Source organism: Ipomoea nil, unplaced genomic scaffold, assembly GCF_001879475.1.
Source record: "Ipomoea nil cultivar Tokyo-kokei standard unplaced genomic scaffold, Asagao_1.1 scaffold0804, whole genome shotgun sequence".
Classification (NCBI taxonomy): domain Eukaryota; kingdom Viridiplantae; phylum Streptophyta; class Magnoliopsida; order Solanales; family Convolvulaceae; genus Ipomoea; species Ipomoea nil.
Genome location: NW_017617232.1, coordinates 2,688,816 through 2,707,075, shown reverse-complemented (window position 1 = coordinate 2,707,075; position 18,260 = coordinate 2,688,816). Strand labels below are relative to the sequence as shown.

Genomic DNA, 18,260 nt, shown 5'->3' with positions numbered 1-18,260 from the left:
CTTCAAAATATAGGCCCTATTTAGTAAAATAGTTAGCATATTAGCCAATTTTGACTTATCCACTATTAGCTGTTTGACTTAGTTAAACAATCAATATGAGTGTTTGATTAATTAACTTTTTGTAACAACTTATTGCTCTAAAATGCTAAAATTCAAAAAACTACCCAAAGTAACTTTTTCAATTAGCATTTTGAAAAAGTCATTTTGTAGTAATCAACTAACAACTAACAATTAATTTACAAAACACTTTTCTACATTCAGCTAATACTATCAACTGGTCAAACTCACTAACCTAATCAGCTAACAGTTATCAGCTAACAGCCATTTACCAAACACTCCCGTAATCTTGAAATAGGAACATGCTAGAATCTCCAAGTCCACCCCAAGCCATCAGAGTAATTGCAAACTATGAAACTATAATACATTAGTATTCATTTTTTTAAGTGCAAAAAATATATGTCAGTGCACAGCTGCAAATTTGGCAGTAGAGGCTCCCAAGAAGATACCCAAAACTCAAAGTGCACACATGTTAAGATAACAATAACATAAGCAATGAAATTGCAAGAAAGCAAACATTGAATTATGGCAGGGTTTGTTGATGAGAATGTTAATATAATTACACAAAGGCTCTGTATTTCTATAGCAGAGTCATCTCTCTCACTCATCTGTTTGAAACACTTAACAATTTCCAAAAGTAGAAGAGAGAGAGAGATGCATTTGGAAGAGGAGAGAGAAAGAGAGAGGTGTTAGCAAAGCATTGTGAAATGCTACAAGGGAAGGTACAACAAACATGTTACTGCATGAATTGTTAATAAACAAAGCATAAGTAAATCAGAAACCTAATGCATATTTTCCCATGCTTCCACATCTCTGCCTCCCTTCTATGTTTTTTTTTTTTCTTCTATTTTTTTTCTTCGTGTTTTTATATATTACCCCTGACCTCCAGTGTTCAAAGTACACAGCCTGAACAAGAAGCAGAGCACATAGACATACAGAATACAGACTACACCTACAAACACAGAATATCCTACTGTTCTATCCACTACTGCTAGCCCGAAAAAGGTAAATGATTCCAAGTGCACCAAAAGAAACTATTTCACACAAGCCTCTCACAAAATTATGCTCAGATCAGACCAACCACTCACAATGCCCATGAGCTTCAAGAGAATAAATAAAGGAACCACTAGCTCAAGGATACTTACTGATCAGTTGGGCGTTTTGGAGCAAGCAAAAACAATTTACATCAAGTGCTTGGTTCAAGATAAATATTTATTTCTTCAGACAAAAATCGCATTGACTTTTGTGCAACAGCATTTCCAAATTATTAATATTTTTCTTTAGTTCATATGGTGGTAGAATTCGCCAAAGACAATTCATGCAGCTCACTTAGCATCCATTCTTCCCCTGTTTGACCTCCAAGGACTATCGCTCTAGTTCCTCCAACAACGCAAGTACTGTGTCCCCAAGCAAATCTTGGAGGTCGACCAGGAACATTTAAAATCCTCCATGTAGGCTTTTCTTCGGTAGGGTCTAGGATGTAGAGCTGAGAGGCCGAGTGAAGACCAGCAACAGACCCACCAAAAACCAGAATTCTACCGCCAGGGAGGCTTACAGCTACATGATCAAGTCTGGGGGGAGGAGCTATGCCTCCAGGATTTCCAGCACCAGGCATTCCACTGCCCGTCACACATCTCCAGCATGGCTGCTCTTCGCTCAGATCCATTGTAAATACATCACTCGATCGGAAACGGAGAGGACCACTCTTAGCAAGCCCCCCAAACATCAAGATTTTCCGGCCACCATAAACAGATAGTGTGTGACCCAAACGGGAAGGTGGAGTCCATGCTACAGGTATCTCTCGCCACACAGGCTTTTCCATGGAAAGATCAAGCAGGAAAGTGTCACTCAGAAGTACTCCAGAATCTGCACAACCACCAGACACTATCAACTTGGTCCCATCAAGGGTGCAGGAGCTGTGCCAAGATCTCGGAAGTGGTGGGGCCAAACTTGATATTTCACGCCAGGTGGGCTGCTTGGCATCCAAATCCAACACAAAAACATCATTCAGTAAGCCTTGAGTCCCACAGCCCCCAAAAACAACAAGATGAGACCCATTCACACAAGAAAGTGTGTGACCCCAACGGCCAGGAGGTGGTGAACCCACTTTTACATGTTTCCACTCTGGGTTGCTCGAATTCAAGTCTAGCACAAATGTATCATTCATGGGCTGCATATTTACCCCCTCTCCACCAAAAAGAACAACACGATTCCCAACTGCACAAGCACTGAAGTTGCAACGTGAAGGTTCAACAGCACCTCCAACAGTTAATTTCCTCCAAGCTGCTGATTCAAGTGTAGTTAATTCCCTCGCCAATCTACCCCAACCTAATCTTTTTGCTCCAGGTACTGTCTCCAGTACACGTGTTGTTTCACTTCCCCAAGCATTCTGACAAACCATTCTCCAAAGATCTTCATTTTTTGTCAATTCATAGAGTCCTCTACAAACAGAGCCAACAGATGCAATATCTCTAGGTGTCAACCGTGAAAGAATCTTTAGAGACAGGACTTCATCACTCAACTGTAGGATCCCACAAACTCCACGAGTGATATTCCGGTTTCCATCAGAAAATGGTCCGAAAGAAGAGAGACTAGATCGATACCTATCAGATGATCTTATAGACTCCTTAACTGAAGATCCTGGCAGTGGACCAAGATCAAGATTTATTTCTGTAAAGAACTGGATACCAATAATATGAGTGATTGTCTCATCATCTCCATAAATAGGGGTCATGCGCAGTCTATTCATCAATGGAGATCCATCCTTTCTAAAATTTAATAACTCTCCTTGGAATTCAAGCCCTTGCACTAGACATCTTCTTATTTCAGCAACTACAGCAGAGTCCACTAACGGATGCCTTCTTTTAGCAAATGGACCCCTACATTGCAAAAACCGACTGCAGAAAAAAAATAAAAGAAATTGAAAATTATTAACAGAGAATACGATAAGACAAAATACAGAAGAACGGAACAGAAGAAATGTTCCAAAACTCTCGTGTCTTAACAAACATGGTATTTATTGGTCAGGGACCCAAGGTAATAAAGCCATTAGTATCTTTTCATAGTTGTAGAAAGAGACTACTGTTCATGGATACATAGCTATAGGTAAAATAGTACTCCATAATACACAAACAATAGAATTGCAGAACTGCACAAGAACAAAAAAAAAAAAAAAAAAAAAAAAGGGGGGGGGGGGAGGAGAGAGAGACTTCGATAGTCCTGCAAATTTCAATCCACTAAGGGTGGACAGATAATCAGATATACTTGGCCAATTTAAAAATTATGATGTGTCTATAACTGGGATATACTTTTCTGCAGAGTTAATGCATATAAAAACAATACATAAGTTCCTAAAACTGCAATCTGATTCACAACCTGGACCTATCCATCCATCCATCCCCATTATCAATGCAGAGCATCTAATATAAGATCCATTGGTTACACTATATAAGAATATTATAGTTGGAAAAAAAACTATTTCCAAATGGAAAACCACAAATGTATAAACTAAATTCTAGGTATTGGCAAGGAACATAGAATGAACATTAAATGAAAACACAGCTCCAATTCACAAGTGTCTGTTTATTTTGGATTTTTGGTAGATAACATGCCTTCTAGCTCCAAAGAACCACTTAATAAAATGAGAAGGAAAACAATATTCAGTAGTGTGTTTCCTTCCCCACCCCTCGATGGCAGGAAAACCACTTATTTCCCCAGGTGAATGAGAATCCTTCTATGTTGAAAACCTTCATTTCAGCAACAGAACACATTCAATTCCAAAACTTAAAAGTGTTTACGAGAACCCATAGGGCATTTTAACATGGCTTGTGTAGAATTTACAGGACCTGCAGGTGCCCTAAAGTCTTATAAGACTAGTACCTTTGAGCCCATATATTGCACATTAACACATCACCTAAAATGCATTTCCCAAGCAATTTAACTGTTTCTAGTGCTAATTGCTAAACAACTTGATACACTAAATACACACTAGCCTAAATATAGTACCAGTAAAACACACAGACCACTTCATCTTACGGGAATTTGGATCTTTTGAAGCAGACTAATTTTGAAATAATAATTGCAACAATATCTTACAAGTAATAAAGTATGGCTTATGAAATAATAATTATAAGTATAATTATAATTGTAACAACAAGAACACATGTATAAATCACAATGGGTTTATGGAAAACATAAGCAAGATGCACCCTACCTCTGCTTTGGATGGCTAGACAAGCTTCTTTCAAAAGCAGAAAGCGATCTATCAAAAGAATATATACATAGCACTTGTACGCTCTTACACCAATATTTTGTTTTCAAATATATGTTGAAATAAGCTCCCAACTTCCCATACCACCAAGTAGAGACTAATTATGGTTCCACCCACAATACCATTAGTTGGACTTTGGGCTCTCTTCCAAGCAATTTGTACAATGCTTTGAGGTATTACATTAACACCAACATAAGCTCTAACTCAGAACCCTAGATTTACTAGGCCCTTTTCTCCTAAAATGGTGTAAAAGATGTTTATAATGTCATGGAACTTATCCTTGCAAGAAACTAGAGGTTTGCAACCTAAAAGCAAGATGGGGAGAGGGGACTAGTGAGAAAGGGGTTGTGGGATCTCCCCCAAAAATAATGCTAAAAGAAAGCAATAGGAATGTAAGATTTCCCTTCCAAATATGGATTTATTATAACAATTGTAAAAATTATTATATACAGCACTTTTGATAATAGCTCAACTTAGCTGTTATCCTTCATAGCAAATTCCTGTACAACAACAATTCATCACTATTACAGAACTTTAGATTCACATACTACTATGGGAACATGCAATGTGCTCACAAGTAACTGCTTTATTACATTACACTTACAGCTTACCTAAAATCAACTGGATAACTGTTAATTACCTCAAATCAACTGGAGAACTGTTAATTCAGCAATCCAAAACAATACTCTTTTAAAGTTTCTTCCTTAGAATGCTTAATCACATTTTGCATCAGCTTTATCTTGCAAGTCAGTGATTAGGCTGTTCCCATATAGATGTCTAATTGCATCAGAATATTGTGCACTCAAGTTGATTGGCTCAACATTGTTTTCAATTCTGAGCCTAAGTATAAACTCGAGTATTATGTTTTGACACTCATTTCCAAACTGAGTTTAGTGAATTATATAGACACACTGACACACACACACACACACACATGTAAGTATGTATGTATAACCAAAACAAAATCTAAATTTCTGCCATTACCCAAAATATGAAGTGAATCATGTTGTTCAATACCCATAGGCCATAGCCACAAAGATATCTGGCGTATTACTCTGTTACCCAAAATTAAGTTATCTAATCAGATTTTGTTATACATCAATCATGAGTAAGCTCAAATGCTAAGGGGTTGTTTACCAAAATGGAAAAATGGAGGATTTTCCGGAAAAATAGAGAATTGGAGAAGTGAATGAATGGAAAATGAAAAACTTGTTTACTAAAATTATTTCTCCAATTGCCTAACTCTTCTCCATTCTCCAACTTCATGTACAATTTTGGAGAAGAGATATTTGGACTTCTCCAAATGGAGAAATGGTGAGAGACACGGGTGAACAGTGCCCCATTTGAAAAGGTCAGCCGTTCGATTCCCACTGCATGCGCAACATAGCCTATTTTTTGTCCTTTGGTCGTTTCCCCTGTGCGTGGCCATTTTTTTTTTCTCCTTTTGTTGTTTGCCCTGTGCATGCCACTTTTCCCTTTATTATTATTATTATTATTATTATTATTATTATTATTATTATTATTGTTATTATTATTATTATTATTATATTATTATTATTATTATATAATTATAATTATAATTATAAGTATTATTATTATTATTATTAGTATTATTATTATTATTATTATTATTATCTTTTTGCTTTTTTTTTTCTTTTTTCCTCCTCTTTATGCACACAAATTTGTTATTGTTACTATTATTATTATTATTATTATTATTAAATTATTGTTATTATTATTATTATTATTATTATTATTATTATTATTATTATTATTATTATTATTATTATTATTATTATTATTATTATCATCTTTGTTGTAGAAATGTACAAATGCTATATAGGTGATTGTATTTAACAAAATAGAAAATTAGAGAAATGAAAAATTGGAGGAATGGAGAAATGAAAAACTGGAGAAATGGAACATAGAAATGAAGTAAACGACCCCTAAATTTCTGGTTAAGTTCCAAAGGTTTTGACAGATCCATGCGAAATACCCATGTCCTCCAGGGCTCCAGGTCTATGTCCATTATTACATTTTGATAATATGACAAGTCTGGTTAATATAGTTGTACCATTCTATCATTTTTTTGAAATGTGAATCTTACATATACTGTGAAATACAAACTTCTTTACCCATTTCTGAAACTTGACCATCCTTTAGAGGTTCAATTTAATATTGCAGTGCCAATATTTTGCAACAAACAACCATGAGAAACTGAATATAGGTAATCAACTCATTAGAAACGGAATAGGCAAATATTGAAGAAATTAGACATGCAGGATCCCTACAGTCAGATAGGGCAAAAATGATATTCAGCCAGTCAGATAAGTTCTGCCTTGAAACAGTAAAGAATTGCAGAATACAACCTATAATAATGCAGCAGCAAAACTATTGATCGAATACTACAGAGGTATACCTAAAAATCAGGACAACAAAACCTAGACTATCTGGATAAATTAGACAAAAATAATAATAATTAGATAACAAATTATAAAGAAATCAGGGGGGGAGGGCAAGCTTTATAGTTCCAAATAGTGAGAGTTCTTTGTTTGGCATTCAAAGCCACAATACCATAGTAATAGCTATGTTCTTTGTCCTGAAGAAGGCCAATTGGGCACATATAGCTAAACAACCAAAAACTCTCAACCATCAAATACAGAATCCCCCCCTTCTTTCGATGAAATAAGAAAGAATTCACATTAAGGATTTCCCATTTCCACTATTCGCTCTACCTAGTGTCTAGAGAAGAACAAATAAGTGAGGCAAAATTCATTTCAATCCTCGTTTAGGCCGTCCCAACGAAACTCCAATTCTTAGTTTCCACAATTCACAGTAGAGTAAATCGTATTCTACAAATTAAATGCAGAAACGTGTTAAGACTCACCAGTTTCGACCGAGAACCTCTTCAGCTCTGTAACCAGTAACCATCTCAAACACGGAATTAACATAAATAACGGGGTTGTCCGGCTCGAGGGCGTCGGAGACAACGAAACCGCAAGGCGTCGGCTGAAGAAGCGAGTCTACCGGAAAAGGAAGCGGCGTGCCACCGGCATCGGTGCTGAACAAGAACCCTAACCTATCCTCTTCCTCCTCCAAATTCTCCTCGTCCCCGCTGAAATCCGAGTTGCTATCCCACTCCATCACAGGGCAAAACAAAGCTTCGTTCGATTCCCCCAAAGGATTATTCACCCCATAATTCGTCAGCCTCCAAAATCGCCAAGGAAAAATGTCAGAATGTCAATCCAGAATCGAAGCTCTTTTTTGGAAATTTCAAAAATTAGTAAATATATTTTTGCTTTTTAATTTAGGGTTTATTTCTATTTTTCTTTTATTTTTTGGGGGTTTGGGGATGAGAGAATGAGTGGTTGGCGGATGTTAGGGCAGGGGGAGAAGTGTCAATTACACCATGTGGCCTTTGAAATTCTGTGAGAAGATAATTATAAAACGCTCTGCATCTTTGTTGTACATCACGCTTTCAGTGTTGCACTAATTTGTTTTAATGTCACTGTTCATTAAAAGGATGATAATGGGCGTATTCGGGTCGGAGGACCATTACGAGGTGTTATGCTGGGCAACCATGTGCACCATGCATGGTGCACACAGTTACAAAAACAACATCGTTTTGATGTCTAACTTATAAAATAAAATAAAATCAGTTTCGATTGTCGTTAACAGCATTATATTGTGCATAATTTAAACTATACATCCATAACTTTATAACTATACATCCAGAATTGCATAACTACACATCCATAACTTCATAACTATACATTTAGAATTGCATAACTACACATCCATTAACTTCATAACTATACATTCAGAATTGCATAACTACACATCCATAACTTCATAACTATACATTCAGAATTGCATCCATAACTTCATAACTATACTTTCAGAATTGCATAACTATACATCCATAACTTCATAACTATACATTCAGATTTGCATGCATAACTACACATCTATAACTTCATAACTATACATTCAGATTTGCATAATTACACATACATAACTTCATATCTATACGTTCAGAATGTGAACTTATAACTTCACAATTATACATTCAAAATTGCATGCATAACTACACATCCATAACTTCATAACTATACATTCAGAATGTGAAATTATAAAATTATGAACATATGTTTACGTAACTAACGGCAATCGAAAATGATTTTTTTTTAAAGTAAAACGACGTGGTGCACACGGATACATGGCATAATTTGCCTGCACTTACGGTTGGAAATTTTTATTGTGGATCATGGTTCAAAGCAGTGCCGTTTTTTTTTTAATAAAATAAAAAAAATGGTGCTCATTCTGTGTAATAATATATCCAGTTTCATTATACATTGTAGTTTCATTTCAGCACAATTATAGTTTCATTTTGTTTCAAATACAATTTTCTTTGACATTATATATACAGTAGTCTTTATTACAGTGAGACTTGTTACTGAATTTCATTTCGTACACACTATAGTCTTATTATAACACAACTAAATTATAATTCTAATTCAATTACGATTTCATTGGACAATATACACTCAAATGTGTGAAAATGTTATTCAGTTTTATTTTATATACGTTGTAGTTTCATTACAACACAACTAAAATATTATTTTGATATAACTACAGTTTCATTTGACAATATACACTCAATATGTGAGACATGTTATTCGATTTCTTTTTAAACCTACTATAGTTTCATTTTAGAACAATTAAAATATCATTTCAATTCAACTACGGTTTTATTTGAAAATATACACTCAATATGTGAGACAAGTTATTCAGTTTCTTTTTATACCTGCTGTAGTTTCATTTTAGAACAATTAAAATATCATTTCAGTTCAACTACAGTTTTGTTTGAAAATATACACTCAATATGTGAGACATGTTATTCACTTTCATTTTATACATACTATAATTTAATTTCAACACAACTAAAATGTCATTTCAATTCAATTACAATTTCATTTGATAATATAAACACAATATGTGTGACAATTATTTAATTTTATTTTAGATACACTGTAGTTTCATTTTGTTCTAAACACACTAGATATACAAAATTTGTTAAATATAACGGTTGTCTTTTCCTCTGAATCTTTTATGAACTAAATATTCACTATTAATATCATGTTTAAATATTAATTATATTACTTTTTATATGTTACATTAATAAAATCCTATTAAATATAATCAACAAAATTATTTATAATAGTTTAAAATTTTGTTTTAGATTTGTATTCACAAATTATGTTAAAAAAAATAAACTATATAATTTTTTCAATTATAATTATAATTTTTTATTTGCAAATGTTTTCAGCATATTATATACATATATATATATATATATATATATATATATATATATATATATATATATATATATATATATATATATAGAGAGAGAGAGAGAGAGAGAGAGAAATTTTATAATGCAAAAGAAATATCGTGTACCACTACAAATAAAAATAGATGGTGATATTTGTACTTTACTATACTAAAGGAATATGTTTTTTTTTTAAAGATTAATATTTGATAAAACTGTCAGTGTGTAAATGCTATACACCCCGCATAAAAGTAATTGTTTTAAATCTAATTTTGATTGGTTATTATAATACTTACATGTTACTTTCTTGTTAGATAATTAAATTAATCCCAATATTAATATTAATATTAATTTAAAATTTAAAAAGTAGTTTATAACCATTTTATTAATTAATATTAAAAAATCTTTACACATTTCCATTGTTGATTCAAATGTCATTCGCTATTATTTGCTTCTTCTTTTTTTATTTTTTTTTTGAGTACTATCAACTTTATTAATATTACAAACTAAGTTAATATCTGTTCAATATGTTTATTCAAAAATCAATTTTAATGCTCAACAATTATTAGTTGTATTTGAAATTAGATAAAAATCATTTTAATATATTTATTTAACACTTGATTTTGAATAAAAATTCACAATTTATATGTCACTAGTGGTTTGCGAGATCCACAAGTAGAAGCAGGCAGCAGATGAAGTTTGCAGAGAAAAGAAGAAATTTACTTTATTATTCTGTACGTGTATTAAATTAATTAAACGAGTTTCTACTTTCTACCAAGGTATATTTATATGTACATACTACAGAAATGAAATCTGCAACATAAATATAAAATATATTTAGAGAAAAATGGTCAAATAAACCCTTAAACTTTACTCAAAAGGACAATTAGGTCCCTAAATTTTAAAAAAAGGGCAATTAAACATTTAAACTTGTCCTTTTGAATCAAATAAGTTCAATTTACCAGAAACCAACAGGTTACCGGTAAATTTTTGTCTTTAACCGCCGCTAAAAAAAAAAAAAAAAGAAAAAAAAAAGAGAGCACACCGGAGCAATTTCCGGTCGTCTGTCCGGCCGTCTTCTCCTGGAGAAGACGCTTCTCCTGGAGGAGAAGACCAGAGGTCGTCTTCTCCAATGGAGCCCAGATCTGGTAGCCTTCTCCATTGGAGAAGACAATCGGACTGGTCGTCTTCTCCATTGGAGAAGGCGACCAGCACCTCTGGTCGTCTTCTCCGGTGGTCGCCTTCTCCACCAGAGAAGACAACCGGTCTCCGGTAAAAGGCTTTAAAAAAAATTGTTGTCAAAAAATTTATTTTTTCGCCAAAATATCGTGGGAATTTTAAATGACCTGTTATTTCAGGTAAATAACCGGCTATTGAGTTTAGATGCCTAAAAATAACAAGTTTAAGTGTTTAATTGCCCATTTTTAAAGTTCAGGAGCCTAATTACCCTTTTGAGTAAAATTTAAGGACCTATTTGACCCTTTTCTCAATATATTTATAAACTTTCTATATTCTAGAAAATGCATGCATAAACAATAAATTTATATAAATCCTTATGTTGTTCCGAGTTGATGCCTTAGCTTTTCTAAAGAAACGAAATCTGCAAAAATGAGTCCACCCCTTCTTATGGGTCCGTGTGAACAGTTAAATGTTTGAGATTAATGTCATAGATTTCGTCAACTGTGCAAGTGAAGTGCACAGTTACAACAGTTATACATTGCACAGTTGGCGAAATCTAAACCATTAATCTCGAGTATTCAATGGTCCAAATCTGTTCACAGAACTCATGGGAAGGACTGGACTCACCTGAACAATATAATAGGTGGCCCGAGGCCCGAGGCCGGCCTACTTTAATTTGGAGGGAGGTTGAGAGAGGGAAGGCGAAGTGCTCTGAAGAGGAGATGGGAAGGGCTCCGATATGGTATCCCACGACGACAACTTGTCTTCCACTACCCGTCGTTTTCTATCTAAAAACGCCGGCCTCATTGGTATTTCACCCACCTCCACCTTGCATGTTAGCCTTGCCACGATTTCAGACATTGGTGGTCTTACATTTGCATGTGGCTGGAGACACAAGAAAGCCACCAGAATTGTATGCTCCACATCTTTCTCCACAACCTCATTCCAATAATTCTCCCCCCGCAATCTGGGATCTACTAGCTCCATCAATTTCGACCTTTCATACAGCCTCCATGCCTGCAATATAAAGAGATAAACTCATATTCCTAATCCCTATACGAGACAAACTAATTAAGGTCCTACATACATATTCAGGGAGGTACTGCATTTCTGATGGCAAAGTAAGATCCGTGTTTTTCCTGCAGCTGATAATTTCAAGCACCAAAACTCCAAAACTATAGATGTCAGCTTTTTCGGATAGTTCTCCTCGAATGGCGTATTCAGGGGCAGTATAACCTCTACAAATTAAAAACATCATCATATATATATATCTGTCAAGTGGCTATATATATTTAAAAGAACAGAACTACTTACAGTGTTCCAGCAAAGTTAGTGCTGAGATATGCTTGATCTTCAGGGAAAAACCTGGCTAACCCAAAATCTCCAATCCTTGGTACAAATTTGTCATCTAGAAGAATGTTGCTAGCTTTTATATCTCTATGAACAATTCGAATGTGTGAATCCTCATGTAGGTACTGTAAGCCTCGAGCAACCCCAAGAATTATTTGAAACCGAGTGTTCCAATCCAGGGACACATCACTTTTTCCTGTAACATATAATAGTACGTCTAATTGACTTTTGGTATAAAGTTTATGGGTCTACCTGACCCTTTAATTTTCCGGTGTTTAAAATATCAAGAATAACTTGTGATGAACTGTGTTGAGCATGTAACCATTAATGTGCAATTCAACTATCAGCTTAAATTAATTGAACTGAACAGAGAAAAGTAACAATATAATGTGAAGTGATGATACCATATATTATAAGGTCCAAACTCCTGTTCTTCATGTATTCATAGAGCAGCAGCCTTTGAGCTCCATCTGAGCAACAGCCAAGAAGGCGGACGAGGTTCTTGTGTTGTATGCTTGTGATGAGCTTCACTTCAGCCAGGAATTCGGATTCTCCTTGCTGGGATTTGTCTGCTGATAGCTTCTTCACTGCAGTCAGCCTCCCATCTGCTAGCATCCCCTATCAAATACAGCAGATCAGAGAAAGACCGCAAATTATATCATGAACTAGACTCCACCTTGCAAGCTAAGGTGACCTTAATTGGTCCAAAACATTGTCCTTTTGTCAAAATTTTTGATTTTTTTTTTTAGAATCCCATTTATATGTTCAAAAACTCAAAACTTAATGTTTAGAAACAATATATATTCAGAAACTCAAAGCTTGGTTTAATGTTTAAATACTAGACACTATATATATGTTCAAAAGCTCAAAGATTAATGTTCAGAAAATAGACATTGTATGTTCATTATCTCAAAGCTTAATGTTTATAAATTAGACTCACAACATTCACTCTGTCACATGTCCATGACATGCGGGCCTTGCATATATTCAAAAACTCAAAGCTTAATAGTCAGAAACTAGACACTATATTTTCATTATTTCAAAGCTTAATATTTATAAATTAGACACTACACCATTCATTCTATTACATGTTCATAACATGCCTTACATATGTTCAAAAACTCAAAGTTTAATGTTCAGAAGCTAGACGCTATATTGTATATATATATATATTCATAAACTAGTATGTTCAGAACACGTTCAGCATGATGAAACGCTATCATATCGTTTTAAATCAGGGTCCACCTTACAAGGTGACCCTAGTTCACAGAATAACTATTGGGAAAATTAAAGACAGTCATGGCTGGATTTTAGGACGTGCAAGATGAGCAACAACATAGGGCCTCAATTTTTAGAGGGCCCAATATTTATTTTTGACATGTCTACAATCCATCCTAAAAATCATCAGTTTTATTCCAAATCACTTCTCTCTCCTAATAATTATGACCTAATTAATTGAGCATGACAAAACCATTCTGTTTCCCTAAGGACAATGATGTTCAAGTCCTGAATCTGCAGATATAACTTGCAACCTGTATCATTCATCATTAAAGATTGCGCTTATACTTTTGGTAGGACTTCATTTATTTAAAAGAAAGGGACCACAAAAATTCAAAAACCAACCCGGAAGACAGTAACAATATAAAATCATACCAGAAAAACTGGTCCAAATCCACCTCTTCCAAGTAAGTTACTTGGGTGAAAGTTCTTGGTAGCCTTCTTAAGAGTGTGGAAGTCAAAATGGGAGATTGTGCTATGATTCCCACCAAAGAAATCATCTTTTGCTGAAATAAACAAAGCATTATATTAGCCAAAATGGAAAAGAACATATATAAATCTAGACTTTATCATATCTGATCTACTACAACCTGGTGGCTTTGTTACCCTATCAATTAAGGCTCTCAGATGAGGAAACTTGACAAACTTCCAGAGCACAAATAGGATAATCAACAAACTAAAGAACCCAACCACACTTCCAAGGAAAAAGAATAACCCCGGTGAAGAACACATATTAGATTCTTCGCCGCTCTGCTCTGCAAGCACATAAGGCGGCGTTGGAGAGATCACTGCACCCACAAATTAAACCATAAACCCTAAATTCAAATTCTACGTTCATCTAGAAGCTAAGTAAAGGCATAATGAAACCCAGAAATTAAAACAACACACCTTCTAAAACAAAACGAGACATCTATCTCATTTCTTCCTCAATCTCTCCGTGAGAGAAAGCGTCAAAAGCCGTTTTGATTTGATTATGTTGTTGGGTTTTTCCTTAAATGCCTTTGAAATGTTCCGAATGATGTGAGTGTTGGTTTGGACAGTGGGGAAGGGAGTGTGAAAGGACGACATGGGAAGAATCGGAGCTGCAAAATCCAAAGAGGCAAATAGTTAGCGAGCGCGGTACGAGGACGATGCTCCAATTGTAGTGTTGTCTTCTTCTGCAAGGGACGGCAGATAGATGTGATTACGTGAAGAAGATATCAAAGAAGAGTTTTTGAAAACACAACTTAACAAAACTTTCTTATGAAATTAATTAATTTGATTTTGCTCCTTCAACTATACTTTAATCGCATTTCCCTCTCTAAGTTATGGATACTAATTAGGGATGACAACAGAGCAGGGATGGGGCGGGGAGTATACTCCCTGTCTCCGTCTCCGAAATTCCGACCCCGATCCCGTCTCCGTCCCTGTCCTCATTTTCGACGGAGAATTGAAAATAATTTCTATTCCCGTCCCGGGTAAACACCTTGTCAAAATTTTAAATTATTGTAATTTTTAATTTTAAAAACTAAACTTTTAATTCTCGTCCACGTCCCCGTCCCCGTCCCCATCCCCAACGGGGACGGGAATCCCCAATGGAGACGGGGCAGATTGCCATCCCTAATACTAATTGCAATTGTAATATCATAGACCATGGATCATGGTTCACCTTTCATTGTGAATTATGATTCAAATATTGGTCCGGTTTGGTAAATGGTTGTTTAGCTGATAGCTGTTAGTTGATTGGATTAATTAGAGAGTATAACTAGTTGATAACATAAATTGATTATAGAAAGGTGTTTGGTAAATTATCTGTTAGCTGATAGTTGTTTGGTATAATTTCTTTTATTAAAAAATTAATTGAAAAAGTTGCTTTGAACAGTTTTTGAATTTTAACTTTTTAAAGTTACAAAAAACTAATTAACTAAATACTTATATTGATTTTTTAATCAAATAAAACATTAATAGTAGTCAAATAAATTAAAATTAATCTATAAACTAATTATTTTATCAAACATGACTAATGTGTCTGTAATTAACATATTATATATCTTTCAGTTAATAAATTATCTGTCCGTAAATAATGTTAGCTGCAGATTTTGTCCGTAAATAATGTTAGCTGCAGATTTTGGTGTTCGTAAATAATGGTATAGATGGGACACCCCAAGTGCAATTGAATCTACCAAAGAATTTTTAGCTGTCCGTTAGTTGGGAGTCTCCAATCTTCATTCCTCACGCCGAATTAAGACACAAAAAATAAAATAAAACATTAAACAATAGAATTTAAAATTTCCCTCAATTCGGATGACACTGTCAAGAGACAAAATAAATGAAGAATTTAGAATTTTTTTTGAAGGGTTTAAGATAAACGTACTGTCTTGTTATTATTATTTTTTATTTTTAACGACATGGTTTATTTAATTGAGAGAAACACTTCAAATTAGAACCGTCCTTTTAAAAATAAGGGTATACAATAATTTAAGTTTTTTTTTTTTTGGTATAATTATAAATATAAGATAAAGAATGTGCGGAATGATATTTATTAAAAACTTCACTATCTTGTGTAGATAATAGATTAGAAGATGAATTTCTCTCATTCAATTCTTAGGTTCCAAACCGTAAAAAAATAAAGCTTAGATAGACACTTACAAACTAAAAATAAAAATAAAAAGAAAATAATAATAATAATAATAATAAAATTTGTTGGTTAGAACCGGAACCTTAATATAAGGTTCCGGTTCCGGTTTGGCCATTTGCAGAACCGAAATCAGCTGTTTTGAACCGGAACTGGAACCGCGATCACCCCTAGTATGAAGATAGTGGGAGCAGATGCCCTCCTCCCCACCCACTTCACTATATATATATATATATATATATATATATATATATATATATATATATATATATATATATATATATATATATATATATATATATATATATATATATATATATATATATAGTAAACGTTTAAATATAACTAAATAATATAGATATATATTACTTAAAGATAAAGTGCTTAGATGATTAAGTATATATGTATGTGTTGTAGTAGAGGTTAATATGTTAAAGCTTAAGTAAGCTTGCTTGATTTATACCAAATGCATGCTTATATGATGGCAAATAGCTACTTAAGAAAATTGATCCTCGAAGATAGATCCTTCTACAGAAACAAAACAACGTATTATATATGGAGGCACCCAACCTCTTTTCCCACCCATGCATAAAAGCCATAATACTTGTTAAGAAATCATGGCATTCAACTACGGGAATATATGGCAACCATTCTAATTATAATGACATTGTTATTGCGATATACTCTCCAAAACGCATGTGAATTTCAACAGTAATGCCGCCTCCATGGCTCCATGTGAAGTGCTACAAATGATTTAGTACGTGCAGAGACTTATGTGCAGTGCTAAAGCAATAATGATGAGTCAATGCATTGGACAAACATTTTCCTTTCTAGACGCTGTTACGTTGTGCACATAGAAAAGCTTGCAAGCTGATGGTGATAGTGTTGAAGGCCCTTGCATTGCATGTGTCCACTTAAAATAAAGTTGCCAACCAAAGCACATCCAAAGCCATATAAACCTTGATGGATAAAGGATCGGATCGGAGGAGCCCGTGTTGGGCATGTCACTAAGGATTACAATGTCTCACATTGCGCTCAGCTCAATGGTGCATAAGAGTTCACAAGTTCACATTTAAGTAGTGGTTTTCACCTTAACCGAACCATAATATATATTCAAGTGCATGCATCCACCTATTCTCGTGAGACCCTTCGTAAATGTACACGCGCTATTATGCACATAGGGTAGCTAATTGTGTGCATTCATGCTAATCTAATCGTGTGCATCGAGTAGTAGCTTGTATGCATTTATGAAGGGTCTCACGTGAAGATGTGGTCTCATTTGATTATTACTCTATATATATAGGCTTAAGATTAGGTGCGGAGGAGCTCTAGGTGAAAAATGCGGATCTCAAGCCGTTGATTCATTCAAGATCAACCACTCTTTAAAAAAAAATTCTGCCACTTAGGCTAACATTATCCCTGCAAATCTCTCCACTCTAAAAATGGGTCACACTTCCACATCATCCAATTTGCAAATCATCTATTATTCACACTACATCCCTACTGTTGAGATTAATAAGAACAAGAAAAATAATAATGGCAAATAGGGTAAAGAAGACAAGATTTACGTGGTTCAGCAAAGTGCCTACATCCACGGGAGTGAAACAATGCTCTTATTCATAGTGATGGTGATAGTGGTGACACACAACCCTTTAGGGATACAACCAATATATTTATAGGCATCCAATCCCTATACAATAGGTCTACCCGTTTCACTCCTACTCCTAGTATGAGACAAACACTTATTCCTAATCCATATATGAGACAAACTCAACAATCTCCACCTTGGCGAATATGTTCTTTAGGAGAAAAGATAACTCAACAATTCTCCACCTTGACGAATATGCTCTTTAGGAGAAAAGACTTATCTCACCATCCCCACCTTCACATATATGCCCTTTAGGAGAAAAGACTTCTCCACCTTCGCAAATATGTCCTTTAGGAGAAAAAGATAACTCAACAAATCTCCACCTTAGCAAATATGTCCCTTAGGAGAAAAGACTTATCTCACCATCTCCACCTTCATAATTATGCCCCTTGGGAGAAAAAAAAACTTATCTCACATATACACATGGGTAGGAACAACCATGCTCATCCCAACTAGCCAGCCACATGCATACGCAGCATCAAACGTTACCCAGTGCATGTACACGAACCGCTTTGTTCCAAGCCATTCG

The 18,260-nt window shown here is 34.6% G+C and overlaps 2 protein-coding genes across 2 annotated transcripts; both read right to left on the bottom strand.

Moving 5' to 3' along the window:
• Positions 1-781: 781 nt before the first annotated feature.
• Positions 782-7,699, bottom strand: LOC109177387 (adagio protein 1-like). The gene is made up of 2 exons (XM_019326750.1): positions 7,215-7,699; positions 782-2,954 (listed from the first exon to the last, which is right to left on the bottom strand). The coding sequence occupies exons 1-2, from the start codon at positions 7,469-7,471 to the stop codon at positions 1,343-1,345; spliced, it is 1,869 nt and encodes a 622-aa protein (XP_019182295.1). The 5' UTR covers positions 7,472-7,699; the 3' UTR covers positions 782-1,342.
• A 3,484-nt stretch (positions 7,700-11,183) lies between these two features.
• LOC109177236 (putative serine/threonine-protein kinase) lies at positions 11,184-14,656 on the bottom strand. The gene is made up of 7 exons (XM_019326556.1): positions 14,358-14,656; positions 14,060-14,257; positions 13,845-13,975; positions 12,596-12,809; positions 12,156-12,387; positions 11,929-12,079; positions 11,184-11,858 (listed from the first exon to the last, which is right to left on the bottom strand). Exons 1-7 carry the CDS (start codon positions 14,377-14,379, stop codon positions 11,508-11,510), a joined length of 1,299 nt encoding a protein of 432 aa, XP_019182101.1. The 5' UTR covers positions 14,380-14,656; the 3' UTR covers positions 11,184-11,507.
• Positions 14,657-18,260: the final 3,604 nt, after the last annotated feature.

Bases quoted from the DNA above. Each gene is read 5' to 3' on its own strand.
- LOC109177387 (XM_019326750.1), bottom strand. From the start codon at position 7,471: ATGGAGTGGGATAGCAACTCGGATTTCAGCGGGGACGAGGAGAATTTG. The intron at 2,955-7,214 runs GTGAGTCTTAAC...TTTTTTCTGCAG, and splicing joins GAGGTTCTCGGTCGAAACTG to TCGGTTTTTGCAATGTAGGG.
- LOC109177236 (XM_019326556.1), bottom strand. From the start codon at position 14,379: ATGTCTCGTTTTGTTTTAGAAG. The intron at 12,810-13,844 runs GTATGATTTTAT...TGTATTTGATAG, and splicing joins GATTTGGACCAGTTTTTCTG to GGGATGCTAGCAGATGGGAG. The intron at 11,859-11,928 runs GTATGTAGGACC...TTTATATTGCAG, and splicing joins TGCAGTACCTCCCTGAATAT to GCATGGAGGCTGTATGAAAG.